This window comes from Cucumis sativus, chromosome 3 (genome assembly GCF_000004075.3).
Source record: "Cucumis sativus cultivar 9930 chromosome 3, Cucumber_9930_V3, whole genome shotgun sequence".
NCBI lineage: Eukaryota > Viridiplantae > Streptophyta > Magnoliopsida > Cucurbitales > Cucurbitaceae > Cucumis > Cucumis sativus.
This window is the reverse complement of record NC_026657.2, coordinates 25,952,498-25,967,692: the sequence shown is the minus strand read 5'-3', so window position 1 is coordinate 25,967,692 and position 15,195 is coordinate 25,952,498. Positions and strand designations below refer to the sequence as shown.

At 33.9% G+C, this 15,195-nt stretch overlaps 1 protein-coding gene across 1 annotated transcript; it reads left to right on the top strand.

Annotated features, from left to right (window-relative positions):
* The first annotated feature begins 3,698 nt into the window (after positions 1–3,698).
* On the top strand, positions 3,699–8,543 carry LOC101211678 (formin-like protein 1). Its single transcript, XM_011653370.2, has 4 exons — positions 3,699–6,074; positions 6,192–6,385; positions 7,034–7,278; positions 7,502–8,543. Exons 1-4 carry the CDS (start codon positions 4,081–4,083, stop codon positions 8,306–8,308), a joined length of 3,240 nt encoding a protein of 1,079 aa, XP_011651672.1. The 5' UTR covers positions 3,699–4,080; the 3' UTR covers positions 8,309–8,543.
* The last annotated feature ends 6,652 nt before the right edge of the window (positions 8,544–15,195 follow it).

Genomic DNA, 15,195 nt, shown 5'->3' with positions numbered 1-15,195 from the left:
ATAAATTATTTTATGTAGGCATATATTTATTTTTGCTTACGAATTTAGTGTGGAGAGAAGTCTTCTTTTGCCAACAAAAACATTTGCATCGGTAGAAACAGTTTTTACCCATAAAAAAGTGAGTAGAAATGCAAGTTTTGTCAACGAGACGATGTTTTCGTGGGGCAGGAGTTTATTTTGCATGGTCCTTTCTAAAAAAGACGGCCACAACATGGGAAGAGAACAAGACACAAAAATTTGGCCATGATGCATGTCCACGCAAAAATAATGTCGACAAAGGCTTTGTCCACGTTTCTTTGCATCGATAGAGACCAAAAATTCTTGTAGTATTTGTGTGTAAAATTATAGAATTGTATGCAATCAAAACCATAAAATTTAAAAACTTGAATTGTTCTAAAGTAGCACACTTTTGGTTTTCGTTTCCAGAAGTAGCACAATTTTTTAAAAAATTCGTAAGACTATTTTTCTCGATCCATCTCAGGCGAGATCGACTAGCAAGATTTTCCTAAAATATTAAATATTTCAATTTACTTTTAGGTTTTCTTAATGCATCCCGATAGACATTAGAACGAGGTTCTACCATTTTTCAAATATTTCCAATTTCTTTTAATCTTTTTTAAAAAATGATTCAAATCTTCCCAAATCTTACACCAAATCTTAACTTATTTTTTCTTATCTTGAATTATACTTAGAAAGCCTAAACAAAGTTGATTAGTTTACCGATAAAAAAAAATTAAGATTTAAAAAATTATTAATCTCAAAATTTTATTCAAATTTCCCAAAATCTTAACTACCTCTTTTATACATAAAATTTGAAAATATAAATTTATGTGAACTTTTTACATTTGAAAATGACCAGTTTTCTCTCTCTAATTTTATACCTAATCTAATTATCTAATTTTATAGGATTCTCAAATTTATATTTTCTACCATTACGTTGACAAGATTATAGTAAAAATCTTATATACAACCACAATTTTATATAAAATCTAGTAAGGTTATAATAGAAAATTTGGCGAACGTTAGGTAAAAGATTTGGTTGATCTAAATTCATCTCAAATAAAATTGCACTTACTTTCTCGATATAATTTTGCTCGAGATTATCAAGTTTCTAGGCTTTTTCGGTACAATTTTACTTAGACGAATCGAGATCTACAATTTTTTGAAAAGATAAAAAAAAAAATAGTTAAAGTTAGGTGTAACATTTGAGAAGAGTTGAATAATTTTTTTTGAATAAAAGAATAAATATGATTTGAAAAAAATATGAATAATGGTAGAATCCTAATCCAGAAAAATTTGAAAATAATAGAGTTTTAGGAGTTCGAAAAATAAAAACAACAAATAATGGTGGTGGAAATTAGAGGGAAATAAAAGGAAAATTTGAGATGGTGGTGAAAGAAACATATTTGTTGAACAATTTATATAATTTAATGGATGGGGAAAGAATAAATAGGAAAAGAAAGGGGAATATTATATAGTTATAGAAAAATCAAAGACTTACAAACGTCAATGTCCAATAAAAGAAAACAGTAACACCACCACTCACCTTCCTTTTCAACTCTCTCTCTCGCTAACACTTTATTCTTATTCTTATTATTATTATTTCTTTTTATACATATTATTATACTTTAGGTGTCACGTAGCATACTCATAATTAGGACATCTTTGAATTCATAATACTACCAATCTCAAATCATCTAACTATTATTCAACCATTTTTCAAGACACACACTACCAAATATACACATATACCATCAAGGTGGGAGCAACAAAATCATTACAGTGTAAAATCAATTCATTATCACTCTCCTAATTAATTGCCCATTCTATACCATCATTTTTAACACAAATTTTGAATGACAAAACTTCTTCTTGGTACTCTCTTTTTATATCATAACAATTATAGATTATTATACAACCTAATACTACTTTTAAATTTAATTTAAGTTTTGTTTTTTATACTCTAAAAATAATAATGTGCAATTTAAAAGGTAACTATTTTAATCCTTTTTTATTTACTTTTGAAAATAACAGTTTTTTTTTTACTGCTAAAATCAATCATCTTTAAAAATACAAAAATTAAAACCAACCTTAAATGAATATAGCAATCAAACCATCAAAGTAATATTTTGCACTAAAATATATATATTGTTAAAAAATTTAGAACACAGAAAAGTGAATTCAATGGCGGTGGCTGGTGCGGTCATCTGCCGGCGTCGATTGCCGAGGAGAAGACATTTTCGTCGGTGCACTCTCTTCAAAGTACCAAAATGTATATATATAATTTTTTTCATCACAGGAAAACATTAAACATATATTAAATTTTAACAAGGAGTCTGAGTTATTATAATTGTTTGTATTTAAGTGTTGGTTAGAAGAAACCGTAGTAAATAATAAAAAATAAAAAAATATCGAATTATAAGACAGTAGTAAATTAAGAATAATGTTTAGGATAATTAATGAATTAATATAACTAAAGTGATTATAACCTTCTCAAAAAGTTGGTTAAGATTCAAAAACAAAGAAATATTGGTCGAAACATTGCAAGAAAAAAATTAAAAAAAAAGGTCTATTACTATATACGTAAAATAATGGAAGGGGAATTTTATTATAGGAATTATATATTTTTGTTTCCATGAAAAGGATAAAAAGAAAAGGTTGAAAGCAACCTATATAATAAATACACTCTTTTTGAAAACGTATTGATTTTTTTTTTTTCCCCTAAAAAGGGGCATATGAGATTTATTTTATTTTATTTTTAATTTGAGTCTTAAACAATTAGTAGTAATCATGGCATTGCCATTTTAAAAGGTGATTTAACACTCACTACTCAAGTTACGTTTTTTTCTTTCTTTTTATGTTTTTTTAACACTTTATTCATTTACATCCGCTTCACTATTGGAACTTTACTTTTATTGGTTCTCATACTAATTACCTCCAAATTTAAGCTCGTATTTGTACTCTAATCATTTTCTTTCTTAATCTTTCAATCTTCAATCCTAATTTGTAGTCTAATCATTTTTCACACAAGTTAAATATAATTCAAGTTTGAATCTACGTTGTACTAATTTAATTTGGTTAAGTTAGATTATGTTGAAATAATTTTTTCAAGATAACCGTTGAAACGATTATTTTTTTTAGAGCCCATTGCAAAAATAGTAAAATAGTTTATGATAATAGACTCATGTGACATATTTTTTATATTACAAAAAATAGCAAATTTAAAAACAAAAAGTCATAAGATTATCATTTGATAGTGTTTTATATCATTAATTTTTTCATATTTTCAATATAGAAGAAAAGTGGTATGAGCACTTCTTTTTTAAATGTATTCGTCATTTGATGTAACTATTTATTTAACAATTAAAAATCAGTAAACAAATTATTGTTCATTTTGGATTTGGACTTTTATTATAGGTATGTTATGTTTAGGGTCTAAGAGAGATGGTGTGTATAAACTCGGACAAAAATTGTAGTGTATCAGTGCTTAAGATGATATTCTCTTTTTAGTGGGTGAATATAGTTAGGAAGCATAATGATATACGTACTGATTTGTTGTTGATGAATGTTTAATAAAGAATGAATTGAAGTAATTAAGGATAATGAAAGTAATTATCCATCTGTTGTAGGGATTTGAATAAAGGAAAAATGGAGGAGAAGAAAGTGAAAAGGGTATAGAAAAAGAAGGAAAAGAGAAAAGAAAAAGAGGGAAAAGAAAGAAGATGATGAAGATTGATGTTGAAAAACAATGGAGGTTAAAGATGATGGAAGAAGGAGAGAAGAGAAGGCATTAGAGACGAGACCAGCAGAATCTTAGCTGGATGCATCTCCCCCACACCCATACACCCACTCAGAAAAAAAAAAAAAAAATTACTCTATTATAACTTTTTTTTCTTCTTCTCACACTCTATGATTCCACCTTTTCACAAAATATTATCACTCACTATCTCTCTTTCTGTCTGGTAAGAGAGAAAATGAAGCAAAGAAAAAGAAAAGAAAAAGTGTCCCACACAAATCACTGAACCATTACTGCAAAACCTTCCTTTCTTCTTCCATTTCTCAAACAATTTGTCTCACAATATGTTTAATTCCTTCTTCTTCTTCTTCTTCTTCTTCTTCTTCATTCTGTTTTTTCAATGTAAATCTTCTGAAACTCCTCGTAGATTGCTTCACCAACCATTTTTCCCCCTTGATTCTGTTCCTCCGGCGGAGCCACCGTCCACTCCGACACCCCCGCCCCCCAATCCCAAATACCCATTTTCCACTACCCCACCTACTAATCCTGATGGCTCTCCATTTTTTCCCACTTATCCCGGAACCCCACCTCCTCCGGCACCGGCGAGTTTCGCATCCTTTCCGGCTAATATCTCTTCTTTGATTTTACCTCATTCGTCTCAGTCTGGTTCAAGTTCAAAGAAGGTTGTTCCTTTGGTTATTGCGGGGGTTGTTTCTGCTGTTTTGGTTCTCTGCATTGCTGGGTTTTTGTACAGGCGGAGACGGCGTGCTCGTGGGTCGAGCGATGACAAGACGTACAGATCGGAAAATAGTAGCCGGTTGTGTCCGGTTACGAATGTTGAAGTCGGTAATGGAATACCTAAGTTGAGACATCCCTCTGCTACTAGCTCTGAGTTTCTGTATTTGGGTACTCTTGTGAACTCGCGAGCGATCGATGAGCGTTCTGTTGGAGGAGCTCGTGTTGCTGATCCTAGACCGTTGGATTCGCCGGAGCTTCATCCGCTTCCGCCGTTAAATTTTGGTCGGTCGAGTGAGAAGCAAAATGGTGGAAATGGAGAGGAGAGATCGATGGGAGATGAGGAGGAAGAAGAATTTTACTCGCCTAAAGGTTCTCTTGGCGCAATTGGCTCGGGATCTCGAAGAGTTCTTGCAACAATGGCGGCTGAAGAGTTGCTTGGTAAATCCAGCGACTCGAGTACCACTTCGTATTCCACATCCAGCGGTTCCGTTTCTCCGGCTAGATCACGTTCTAAGAGTCTCTCTTTATCTCCACCGGCGAGCTTGAGCCCTAGAAGATCTGTTCAAAATGAATCTTCTAATTTCTCTGTTTCTGCTACTGTAGCGACGGAGCAGCATTCGCCACCATTAACGCCGCCCCTTTCTCACGGCGAAGTGGAATCAGACGATGGCGTTAAATCCCATTGCCCATCTCCAATGCGTTTATCGACGGACAAAGTTCCGGAGAAGAATTCCACCGCATCTTCATCCCGGAGATATTCTAATGTTTCTATTCACAGTGTGATGTTCCCAATTTTAACAACCGATAGGGATTTGGTTAATCATGCTGATACGAACAATAGTCACGAAGAATCTCCAAGACAATCCGATAATTCAGATCCAGACGAGCCATTTCCCTTTTCTCCTTGCTTATTTCCTCTTTCAGATGGAGTTTTAGGGCAAATTCAGATTCAATTGCCCACAGTTTCAAACATTCCCGATTCGGATTCTGATGCAAAACTTAAGCAACTTCCTTACTCTTTTACTTCATCTTCACCTACATCATCACCGGAGAGAGTTGTTATGGACTCATCTCCGTCAAGAGCGTCCATTATTTCAGATCAAAACAGGTCTACTCCACTATCACCAGAGAGAATTGTGTTGACTGATTCAGATTCATCAAAGAAAACTTTAGACCATCTTGATGATGTGGAATCTTCTCCTAACATCAACACCACTGATTTGGGTCGTCTACAATTGCCTTCGGGTTCATCCGCGGCTCCTCCACCACCTCCACCGCCTCCGCCTCCGCCTCCACCACCCCCGCCACCCCCGCCACTGGTAGCTCCTCTGCCAGAACGACGGGACATACCTGTTTCTCCTTCAACACCAATGGACCAATCCATTTCAAAGACTCCTCCTCCATTAATGCCTCCATTAAGGCCATTTATAATGGAGAATGTGAATAATGTCTCACCAATTCAGTTGTCATCCTGCAAAAGCAATGGTGAATCGTCTGAAGACACCCCTAAGCCCAAGTTGAAGCCATTACATTGGGACAAAGTAAGGGCTAGTTCTGATCGTGAGATGGTGTGGGACCAACTTAGATCAAGCTCTTTTAAGTAAGTTTTTTCATATTCTCTGTCTTCCAATAGCTTTTTTTTATGGCTTTGCTTTGTTCGATGAAATAGTGTCTTTTATTGTTGATCTTGAGCTTACTAGAATTGGTTTTGTTGCAGAGTAAATGAGGAAATGATTGAAAGTTTGTTTATTGTGAACACTTCCAACTCAAAGGAGACAACTCCACGCACTGTTCTTCCTCCACCTAACCAAGAGATCGGAGTTCTCGATCCCAAAAAGTCTCAGAACATTGCAATTGCATTACGGGCGATTAATGTGACCATAGAAGAAGTTTGTGATGCCCTTTTAGAAGGTATGATAAAGATTTCTTGACACCATGCTAAAGGTTTTGCATCTTTCATTTTGCTTTAAGAAAGTGTGCTGTTGTACATACTAGATGTTATGGGCATGCTAAGAGTAAGTTGCATGTCTGTTGACTTAATCATTTAAGAAACCATTTAGTTTCTGAAACTCAAAGCTTATAAACCTCCATTCCACTTCTTCATTTCTTGCTTTGTTATCTACTTTTTAAAAATGCTTTTAGTTTTTGAAAACTTTTATTTGTTTTTGGAATTTCACTAAGAATTCAACTTTTTTACTCAGGAAAGATGAAAACTGTAAAAAATTGAGAAGAAATAAATTTATTTTTCAGAAACTATGAACCAAAATCCTGATTACCAAATGGAGCCTTAGAAGATGGATTATTGTTTCTGATTTCTGAACTTGAAGAGAAAAAAAATCTTTCTTTTCTATAGTAAATGTTCTGGTTAGTAACAGCCGATAGGAAATCTACAAGTTTCTCAGATCCAAATAGAAGTCAGCTTCTAGAAAAAGAACAAGCCAACTCTCGATTTCTAATTTTTGCTTTTCGGAGTATCTGATTTTGCATTAACGATCAACACCATGAAACAACACTTCCAATCGGATAGTGAGGATTAAAACTTGAGTGATATGGATGCAGGTAATGCAGAAGCACTTGGAGCAGAGCTGCTTGAAAGTTTATTGAAGATGGCTCCAACAAAAGAAGAAGAACGTAAATTAAAGGCATCCAAGGATGTCTCGCCTACAAAATTCGGCCCCGCTGAGAAATTTTTGAAGGCAGTTCTTGATGTTCCTTTTGCGTTTAAAAGGGTGGATGCATTGCTTTACATTGCAAATTTTGAGTCTGAGATTGAGTACCTAAAGAAATCATTCGAAAATCTCGAGGTAAATAAAGTATCATCACGTCGTTTTAATCCCATAGCCTCTTGAGAAATTATGATGGTCACTCCTATGATTGTTGGACGCATATCTAAAATGTACTCTGACATCTCTTCTGGGTCCTATAGTTATAAAAAGGGCGACTTCTCTCTTCCTTGTGAAATACTTTGATGTCCTTAACGTGTTTTACTTTTAGATTTTGATGTCAATTCGTTATCTCAAATTGTAGACTGCTTGCGAGGAATTGAGGAATAGCAGGATGTTCTTGAAACTTTTGGAAGCTGTGCTCAAGACCGGGAATCGCATGAATGTTGGCACCAACCGTGGCGATGCCCATGCCTTCAAACTCGACACACTTTTGAAGCTTGTCGATGTCAAGGGTGCAGATGGAAAAACCACTCTTCTGCATTTTGTTGTACAAGAAATCATAAGAAGTGAAGGAGCTCGTCTTTGTGTTACAAGTCAAATTCCAAACTCCAACCCGATTGATGATGCCAAATGTCGGAAACTCGGCCTGCAAGTTGTTTCAGGTCTCAGCTCGGAGCTCGCCAACGTAAAGAAGGCAGCTTCAATGGATTCCGATGTGCTTAGTGGCGAGGTCATGAAGCTTTCAAGAGGACTCGACAACATCAGAGAGGCTTTACGTCTAAACGAGGCCGGTGGGCCAAACGAAAACACGGTCAAGTTCTCGGATTCAATGAGCAGATTCTTGAAAATGGCAGAAGAGGATATCATCAGAGTCCAAGCCCATGAAAGTGTTGCTTTGTCTCTAGTAAAGGAGATCACAGAGTACTTCCATGGCAACTCTGCCAAAGAAGAAGCTCATCCATTTAGAATTTTCATGGTTGTGAGAGATTTCCTTACAATTCTTGATGGTGTCTGCAAAGAAGTCGGGATGATAAACGAGCGGACAATTGTAAGTTTGGCGCATAAATTTCCAGTTCCAGTGAATCCAACATTACCACAAGCATTTCAAGCTCTTCATAGAGTGCAGAAATACCATTCTTCTGATGAAGAAAGTGAACGATCCCCATAAGAGGAGCTGTAAGGGGAGGTAAAATATGAAGATCAGATAGCTTTTTCTTCTTCTTTTAGCTGTATCCTGTTTTCTAGAAAATTGTGTGGAAGTTGGTGGTTTGAGTAAAATTCCACTTTCTCCTCAATTTCTACTTGTATAAATGCATAATGTAAAAGATTTTGAACTGAGTTATTTGTAGAAGATATATATAAAGAAATGATATAATACCAAGTTCCTATTTGCCCTTCCTTCACATTTAGGTTGGATATTGACAAGTGCTCAACTTGTTGGATTTACACAAATCTAGAGGTCTTTTTATAATCCTTACAAAAACAAGGTTAATTACTAAGTGTGATCAAATACTAATCCAATAATAAATTGAATCATTGAACCAAAAGAAAGATATGAAAAAACCAATATGAAAGGGGTTGAAGAAACACAGTTTTGGTCAAATCAATACGAGTTTTCAACAGCAATACATGCCATTTTGAAGGAACTTTCAAAGGTGTAAGAACTCAAAAGTGATTAAAAAAATTAGCAAATGAAAAGGACAGAAAATAAGACTTGGGAAACTGAAACTAAGTTGCACATTAATTGAGAAGTTAAAATACAAAGCTAAAATTGTAAAATTGCCCCCAAATTGAGTTGAATATCTCCTTAAGAAGTCTGCATGTTTGACAAAGATTGACAGAATGAATTCTAATGCACTGCACTCTTGACAACACTTCCTACACAATATATGTACATTTTCTTTTGTCCTTTGAGCCATCTTCCAAACTATACGTTTTTTTATGTGTCATCTTCACAAATTTACGTGTAATGCACAAAGAGGAAAATAGTATTAAGCTCAAATTTATGTCTAATGCAATGAGTGTAGAAGATAACTACAACTAAAAATGTCGACATGCATTACAATGCTACCAAACCTAAATCTAATAGCTTAAAATGTCTATTTGAAAATTTGGATCAAAAGTTTACACTTCACTCAAAATTATTTTTGGCAAATATTTTTAGTTATGTATGTTTTCTTTAGTTCAGTAGATCAAATCATAGCTTTTTCGATGATATTTAGTGTATTTTCCATGAAGCTACAATTAAATGTACCAAAAAAGATTTTTTTAAAATGCTTTGGTCTAACTTTTAATTTTTTTTACTTTTAATTTTCAAGAGAAATATGAAGGAAGATAATTAAAATTCATTTAAATAAAAAATTACTTTGAAGTTAGTTTCTATAGTTTTAAATGTATCACTTCAATCATATTTTACAAATTGTATTAGAGTTGTTACATATCTCATATTATTTGACTAGTATTGTTAATTATTATAAAAATTTAGTGATAATTTAAACTCAAGATTTGTTTTTCATTATTCAAGCATTTATAATCCCTTTTGTTATACACAATGACAAAAGCAATGATATATATATATATAGGTTTTAAGTGGAAAATTAAAGTTATTCTTATGTTTGCCCCAATTTCAATCATATTTTCTATTTCACCTATTTGGAATCCAATTTCCATTAGAACTCTCCTCCTTCTTTGTAGTCCAACCCATCATGTGCAAATTTGAGTATGTTCCACAAATGATCACTTTCAACAATATTTGGTTTCTTTTATGTAAAAAAAAAAGGGAACAATTAAATTATATAATATTTGGTTTCTTTGATAATTATACAAGGGTTTTGAATTTTGCATGATAATAGGTTGAAATTCTTGAGCTTATTTAACCTTTATTTAATCCAAAAATAAGTTGCTATGATTATCATATGATTAGGATAAGATCACATACTATCTAACATTATTAGATAACCAAACTTCAACTTTCATAACTTCATGTTGAGGTTCTTAAGCTTAATTCTTCCTTTGTTGCAATTTTAGTGTTAGAGAGTTATCTTTGACATGACAAAAAAAAAAAAAATTAGTAAATTTGGATTTTTATTTTATTCACCATCTTCCTCTCTTCCTTTTTCTTCCCATTTTCCATTTACATGGTCAATAATGACAGCAAAAATTGCAACTGCATTTTTCTTTTCTTCCATCATATTACTTTGTTCCTTTCTTGACGATTTCAAACATCATACCAATCAAATAATGGTTTTGGATTGAATAGAGAAACAATCTTCTTTAATCATACATTTTTATTTTAAACCTTTTTTAAATAAAAAATAAAGGGAATTATCAAAAATAGAAAAATAGACAAAAACTCATTAAACTTATGTAACTAATTTAATTTGTTTTTCTCTGTTTTTAAAAAAATCCTATATAAAATACACTTTAAAGTCTTTCAAAACTTAATTTAATTGGGTCCCAAATATTTCAAATTCACTTATTTTTAAAATTAAAAGCTTCAAAAATTTACAACATAAGGATGCATTTAATTTTTAACTTTTCAAATGTAATTTTGAAAACAAGTCACTTTGAAACCAAAATTTTCAAACTTTAACTTAGGCCCTAAGATTACATACCAGGATACATATTTATGCCATTGGTCTATGAAAATTAAGAGAGCAATGCCTTGTGAAAGCATTAAGGAGTATATTCAAGGTCTAATGTCACGTCCCGAGAAACGTTTCCAATTTTTGCGCCAAGGAGGAGTATGTTTATGAGGCGTGGCCTGCGTAGGCCGCACGCACATGGTGTCGCATGTGTCGTGCTTTGGCATGTTGTGGCGACCATCTGGTGAGATGGTGGGCTGACTGTGTATGTTCAAAAGGAGTATGTGTGCGTGTGGGTGCATGGTGGGCTGGCTGTCGAGACATGCGCACAGTCCGTGCGCATGGGCTGTCTAGGTGGTTTAGTGCCTAGTGCTTGTCTAGTGGTGCCCATGGATTGTGCGTCCGTACATGCACATAAGATTATCATGGGCACGTGTCGTGACATGCATACGTGGCTCGGGCACTGCCTTCTGTGGGCACATGCTAGTGGCATGGGTATGTGTCACGGGCACATGTGGGCTATCACATGGCCATGTTGGACTGTCAAATGGGCATGTTGGACTCCTCTTTGGCTTTTTGCTACGGGAGTTTTGTGTGAATTAATTGTATAAGGGTAAATCACCATGTAATCTCTAGAATGTCCCATGGCCGACCTTCTAATTCTAAGGCCCTAGGTCGATTATGCAAGTCTATAAACACTTGTAATGGACCTCATTTTTATTCACCTTAACTTTGCATAATCAAGGCATAAACCTTATACACCCAAACTCTCTCATTCTCTCAACTCTCACTTAGTCACTTGCCAACTTTTTCATAACTCCTAAGTGCCTTTGTTGCACTTAACTACTTCCGCTGCCATTCTAATCTATATTTTCTCACAGTGCTTAGTACACTAACCTTCTTAAAGGCTTACTTGGCTATGCAGATGTTATAAATTAGTCAAGTGTCGCACGTTGGGTTAGCTTGAAAATATAACCACGTGACACTAATTTAAGCTTTGAATTGTGAGTATTTTCGGTATCTAAGAGATTTATCACATAACTTAGAATTACATGTTTATTTGAATTGATTTATTTTGGTATGCTTAAGTTGTTTCTTGTAATGATGAAAATGGGAAAATGACAAAAACAACACAATTTAGGTTTACATTTCAAAAGTAGCGCACTTTAAAAAACTTACATTTTTTTTTTTGTCAAACAATCTCAGCTAAAATCAACCCAAGATATAATGTAATTTTGTGTGTTGGATATTTGTCTCAATATTTTGTGAACATAGTAAAATGCATCTCAGGTTAATTTTTCAGTTATGACGAAAAGACTCTCGTAACCAAATATATTATTATATTAAAAATCAAATGACTTGCTCAAGAAGTTTTGCCACCAACTCCCAAGAAACTTTTTACAATTGTTTGAGCTTTCTCTCATTTCTCTCCTCCCACATTTCATATATTTGGAAGCCATCAAGGAAAATAGGGTGAATATAGCTTACTTTTGTTTACAAATTACGTTTTTATTCTTATTTTCATACTGATTAGCCTAGCAATAATTTCTTTTAGGTATTTTCATACGTTATCTCGGTTCTTAATTAAAGATTTCGATTGAGTTGTTTTATATTTACCCCTAGATTAATATAGAGGTTTCCAATCTTGACCTAGTTTAAGTGATTTCACCTCAAGATTTTGGTAATTGTATTTGTTATTTTTCTTTACATATTTGCAGAACGTCTCGTGTATTTGCTTTTTTTGGTGGAGTGGAAAAAGATTGAGAAATAATATGTTAAATGTCAAATGAAAGAGTTGAATTTCAACGTAAGTATAAAATTTGAAGAGTTTTTAAGAGAAATTTATACAATTAATTAGTGGCAAAAATCTATGACTACTTCAATATCATTTACGATTCCAATGGCAAAAAACATTAAATTATCGTCACTTGAGCCCAACGTTCTATTAATTTCAAAGTACAATGGTGTCTTGAATGAGGTTTGGGATTTGAGTCTATTGAGTATTAACGTGCGTCCTTTAGAGTTGGGAGAAGATACATATGGATTAGCTAGCATGGTACAAGTAGAGTCATTAGACGATTATGATGTTGACGTGGATGCTGAAGCATTTAAGGTATCTGAGGTGGATACGTACTCATCCTGCAAATCATATTCAATTGATAGTTTGCAACAGAGGTTGAACGTACATTTGATGTAAATCAAGTGAAGAAAGACGACATGTGGGTGATAGAAACTTGGCTTGTGATCATCAGCGAGAGTGTCTAGTGGACAGTGACGACAAATAATCAGTCATTGTTAAGAAGTGGAAACATATTGAAAAATTGATGGATTGCACTATTGATACCTCAAAGATATCCAAGCTGGTTATTTGTTTCTAAGTAAGAATGACTTAGCGAATAAACAGTTTGTATTTTCCATTAGGAAAAATTTTAGGTATTGTGTTCATAGATCGAATAAGAAGTTATATATTGTAAGATCCATTGATTCAGTTTATTTATATTAACTAAGGGCCACTAAAATGAAAGATTGTGATATGTTTAAAGTTTCTAAGTATGATAGTACTTACATGTCAAAAGATTTTACGAAAGCAGAATCACAAGTAAGCCAAGAGTTGGATAATAGCCACTTTAATTATAAGTTGAAGTACAAAGATGTTAGTCATGGTTATATGCCAAAGAAAATAATTCAAGATTTTTGAAAGGAATACGAGATAGACATTACTTATGTGAAGGCATGGAGGACTCGGGAAGTTGCATTGTCCATGATCAGAGGTTTCCCTAAAGACTTTTACACTTTATTAGCTCAATATGGGGAGGTATTGAAGATTTGTTACCCTAGTACTTACAATGATTTGGAGACAGAGCCCAATGATCATTTAAGTACATGTATATGGCACTTGGGGCATCTATTAAAGGTTTTTTAAATTGCAGTAGGTCAGTCATCGTGGTTGACATTGAACATTGCAAGGAGAAGTATAAGGGTATCATGCTCGTAGTGGTATCTATTGATGCTAATAAGCAGGTATATCTGATGGCTTTTGGGTTGGATGATAAGAAAAATGATGAATCTTAGACGTCGTTCATGAGAAGATTACGAACAATTATCGATGCTATCAATGAGCTAGTGTTTTTATTCGATCGCCACAAGAATATTGCTAAATCCATCACGTTAGTCTTTCTGAATAATTTTCATGCATTGCGTATCCATGATTTGAGCTTGAACCTGATGCCGAAATTCAATAATGATAACATGTGTGCAAATTTTATGTTAGTCGTCAAAGCATTTCATGAGTCAGTGTTTTAGTCTTACTAGAACAAGTTGGCTCTGTCAGGGAGTTCAAAGACATCTGACCAAAGTAGGGTTGTCGAGGTAGGCTTGTAACTAGTGTGGTATGTGGTACGATCATATGACTACTAATATCGTAGAGTGTTTTAATACAGTTTTAAAGGACTCGCAAGCACTACTTGTCACACCACTTTCTTTGACCACATTAAAGGTATGCACGAAAAATAGTTCTCTGAATGTAGGAAAATAGCATCAAAATGAGATTCATTATTGTCTGACTACGAGGAGCCCTGATTAAGCTAGTTGATTTAAAGTCTAGAGGGTAGGGGTGTTCACGGTTTAGTTTCAAGCTAAAACGCACGAAACCGCAAAATGCAAATAAATCTCATACGAAACCAATCTGAACCGCATATTTGTGTCAAACCGAATCAAAACCAAATCATGTATATGGTTTGGTTTAAATCCCATAGAATCTTAGGCCACCAAAACATTGAATTCGATAAAATTTGTCTTTTTATTTTAAATTCCAAAAAATCTTGGGCCACCAAAACATTGAGTTTTATAAGATTTCCTTTTCTATTTTAGATCTTAGTGGATATCGGGTCAACATATTTAACCAAGCTTTAGAAACAAAACTTTTATGAACGTTTCTTTAAATTTATTTAATTTTTTTAAATGAAGCGGTTCGATTCAGTTTTAAAATCAGTTTAAAATATTAAACCGAACCGAACCGCATAAGAAGCAGTTTCAACATAACACAACCCGCACCCAACGACATTCAATCGATTTTGGTTCTATGTTAATTCGGTTCGGATTTTCAAATATTTTATGAACACCCCTACCAGAGGCTATGTAGTTCGACCTATTGACCACCCGAGTTAGAGATTATAAACGGTAGTCTAAACCCTCACATTAATTTACACGAAATAACTTGCATGTGAGGGAAGTTTGGTTACTATGAAATCTCGTGTTCACATGCACTCCATAAATAGTTGGTTGACCAGTTACACCGAACCTATCTTTTCGATTTACCATGCTTCTGAATGGAAAACTACATAAGATTTGTCGATAGAGTCATCTTACCATGACAAATAGTTGGTCATCGTCAAACGGTGCGAATTCTATCGACTGGTGACATAGAGAAAGAGATTCACTGATGTTCTCGTTGAAAGGCTGTAGGTCACAA

Bases quoted from the DNA above. Each gene is read 5' to 3' on its own strand.
- LOC101211678 (XM_011653370.2), top strand. From the start codon at position 4,081: ATGTTTAATTCCTTCTTCTTCTTCTTCTTCTTCTTCTTCTTCATTCTG. The intron at 6,386-7,033 runs GTATGATAAAGA...ATATGGATGCAG, and splicing joins TTGTGATGCCCTTTTAGAAG to GTAATGCAGAAGCACTTGGA. The intron at 7,279-7,501 runs GTAAATAAAGTA...CTCAAATTGTAG, and splicing joins AATCATTCGAAAATCTCGAG to ACTGCTTGCGAGGAATTGAG.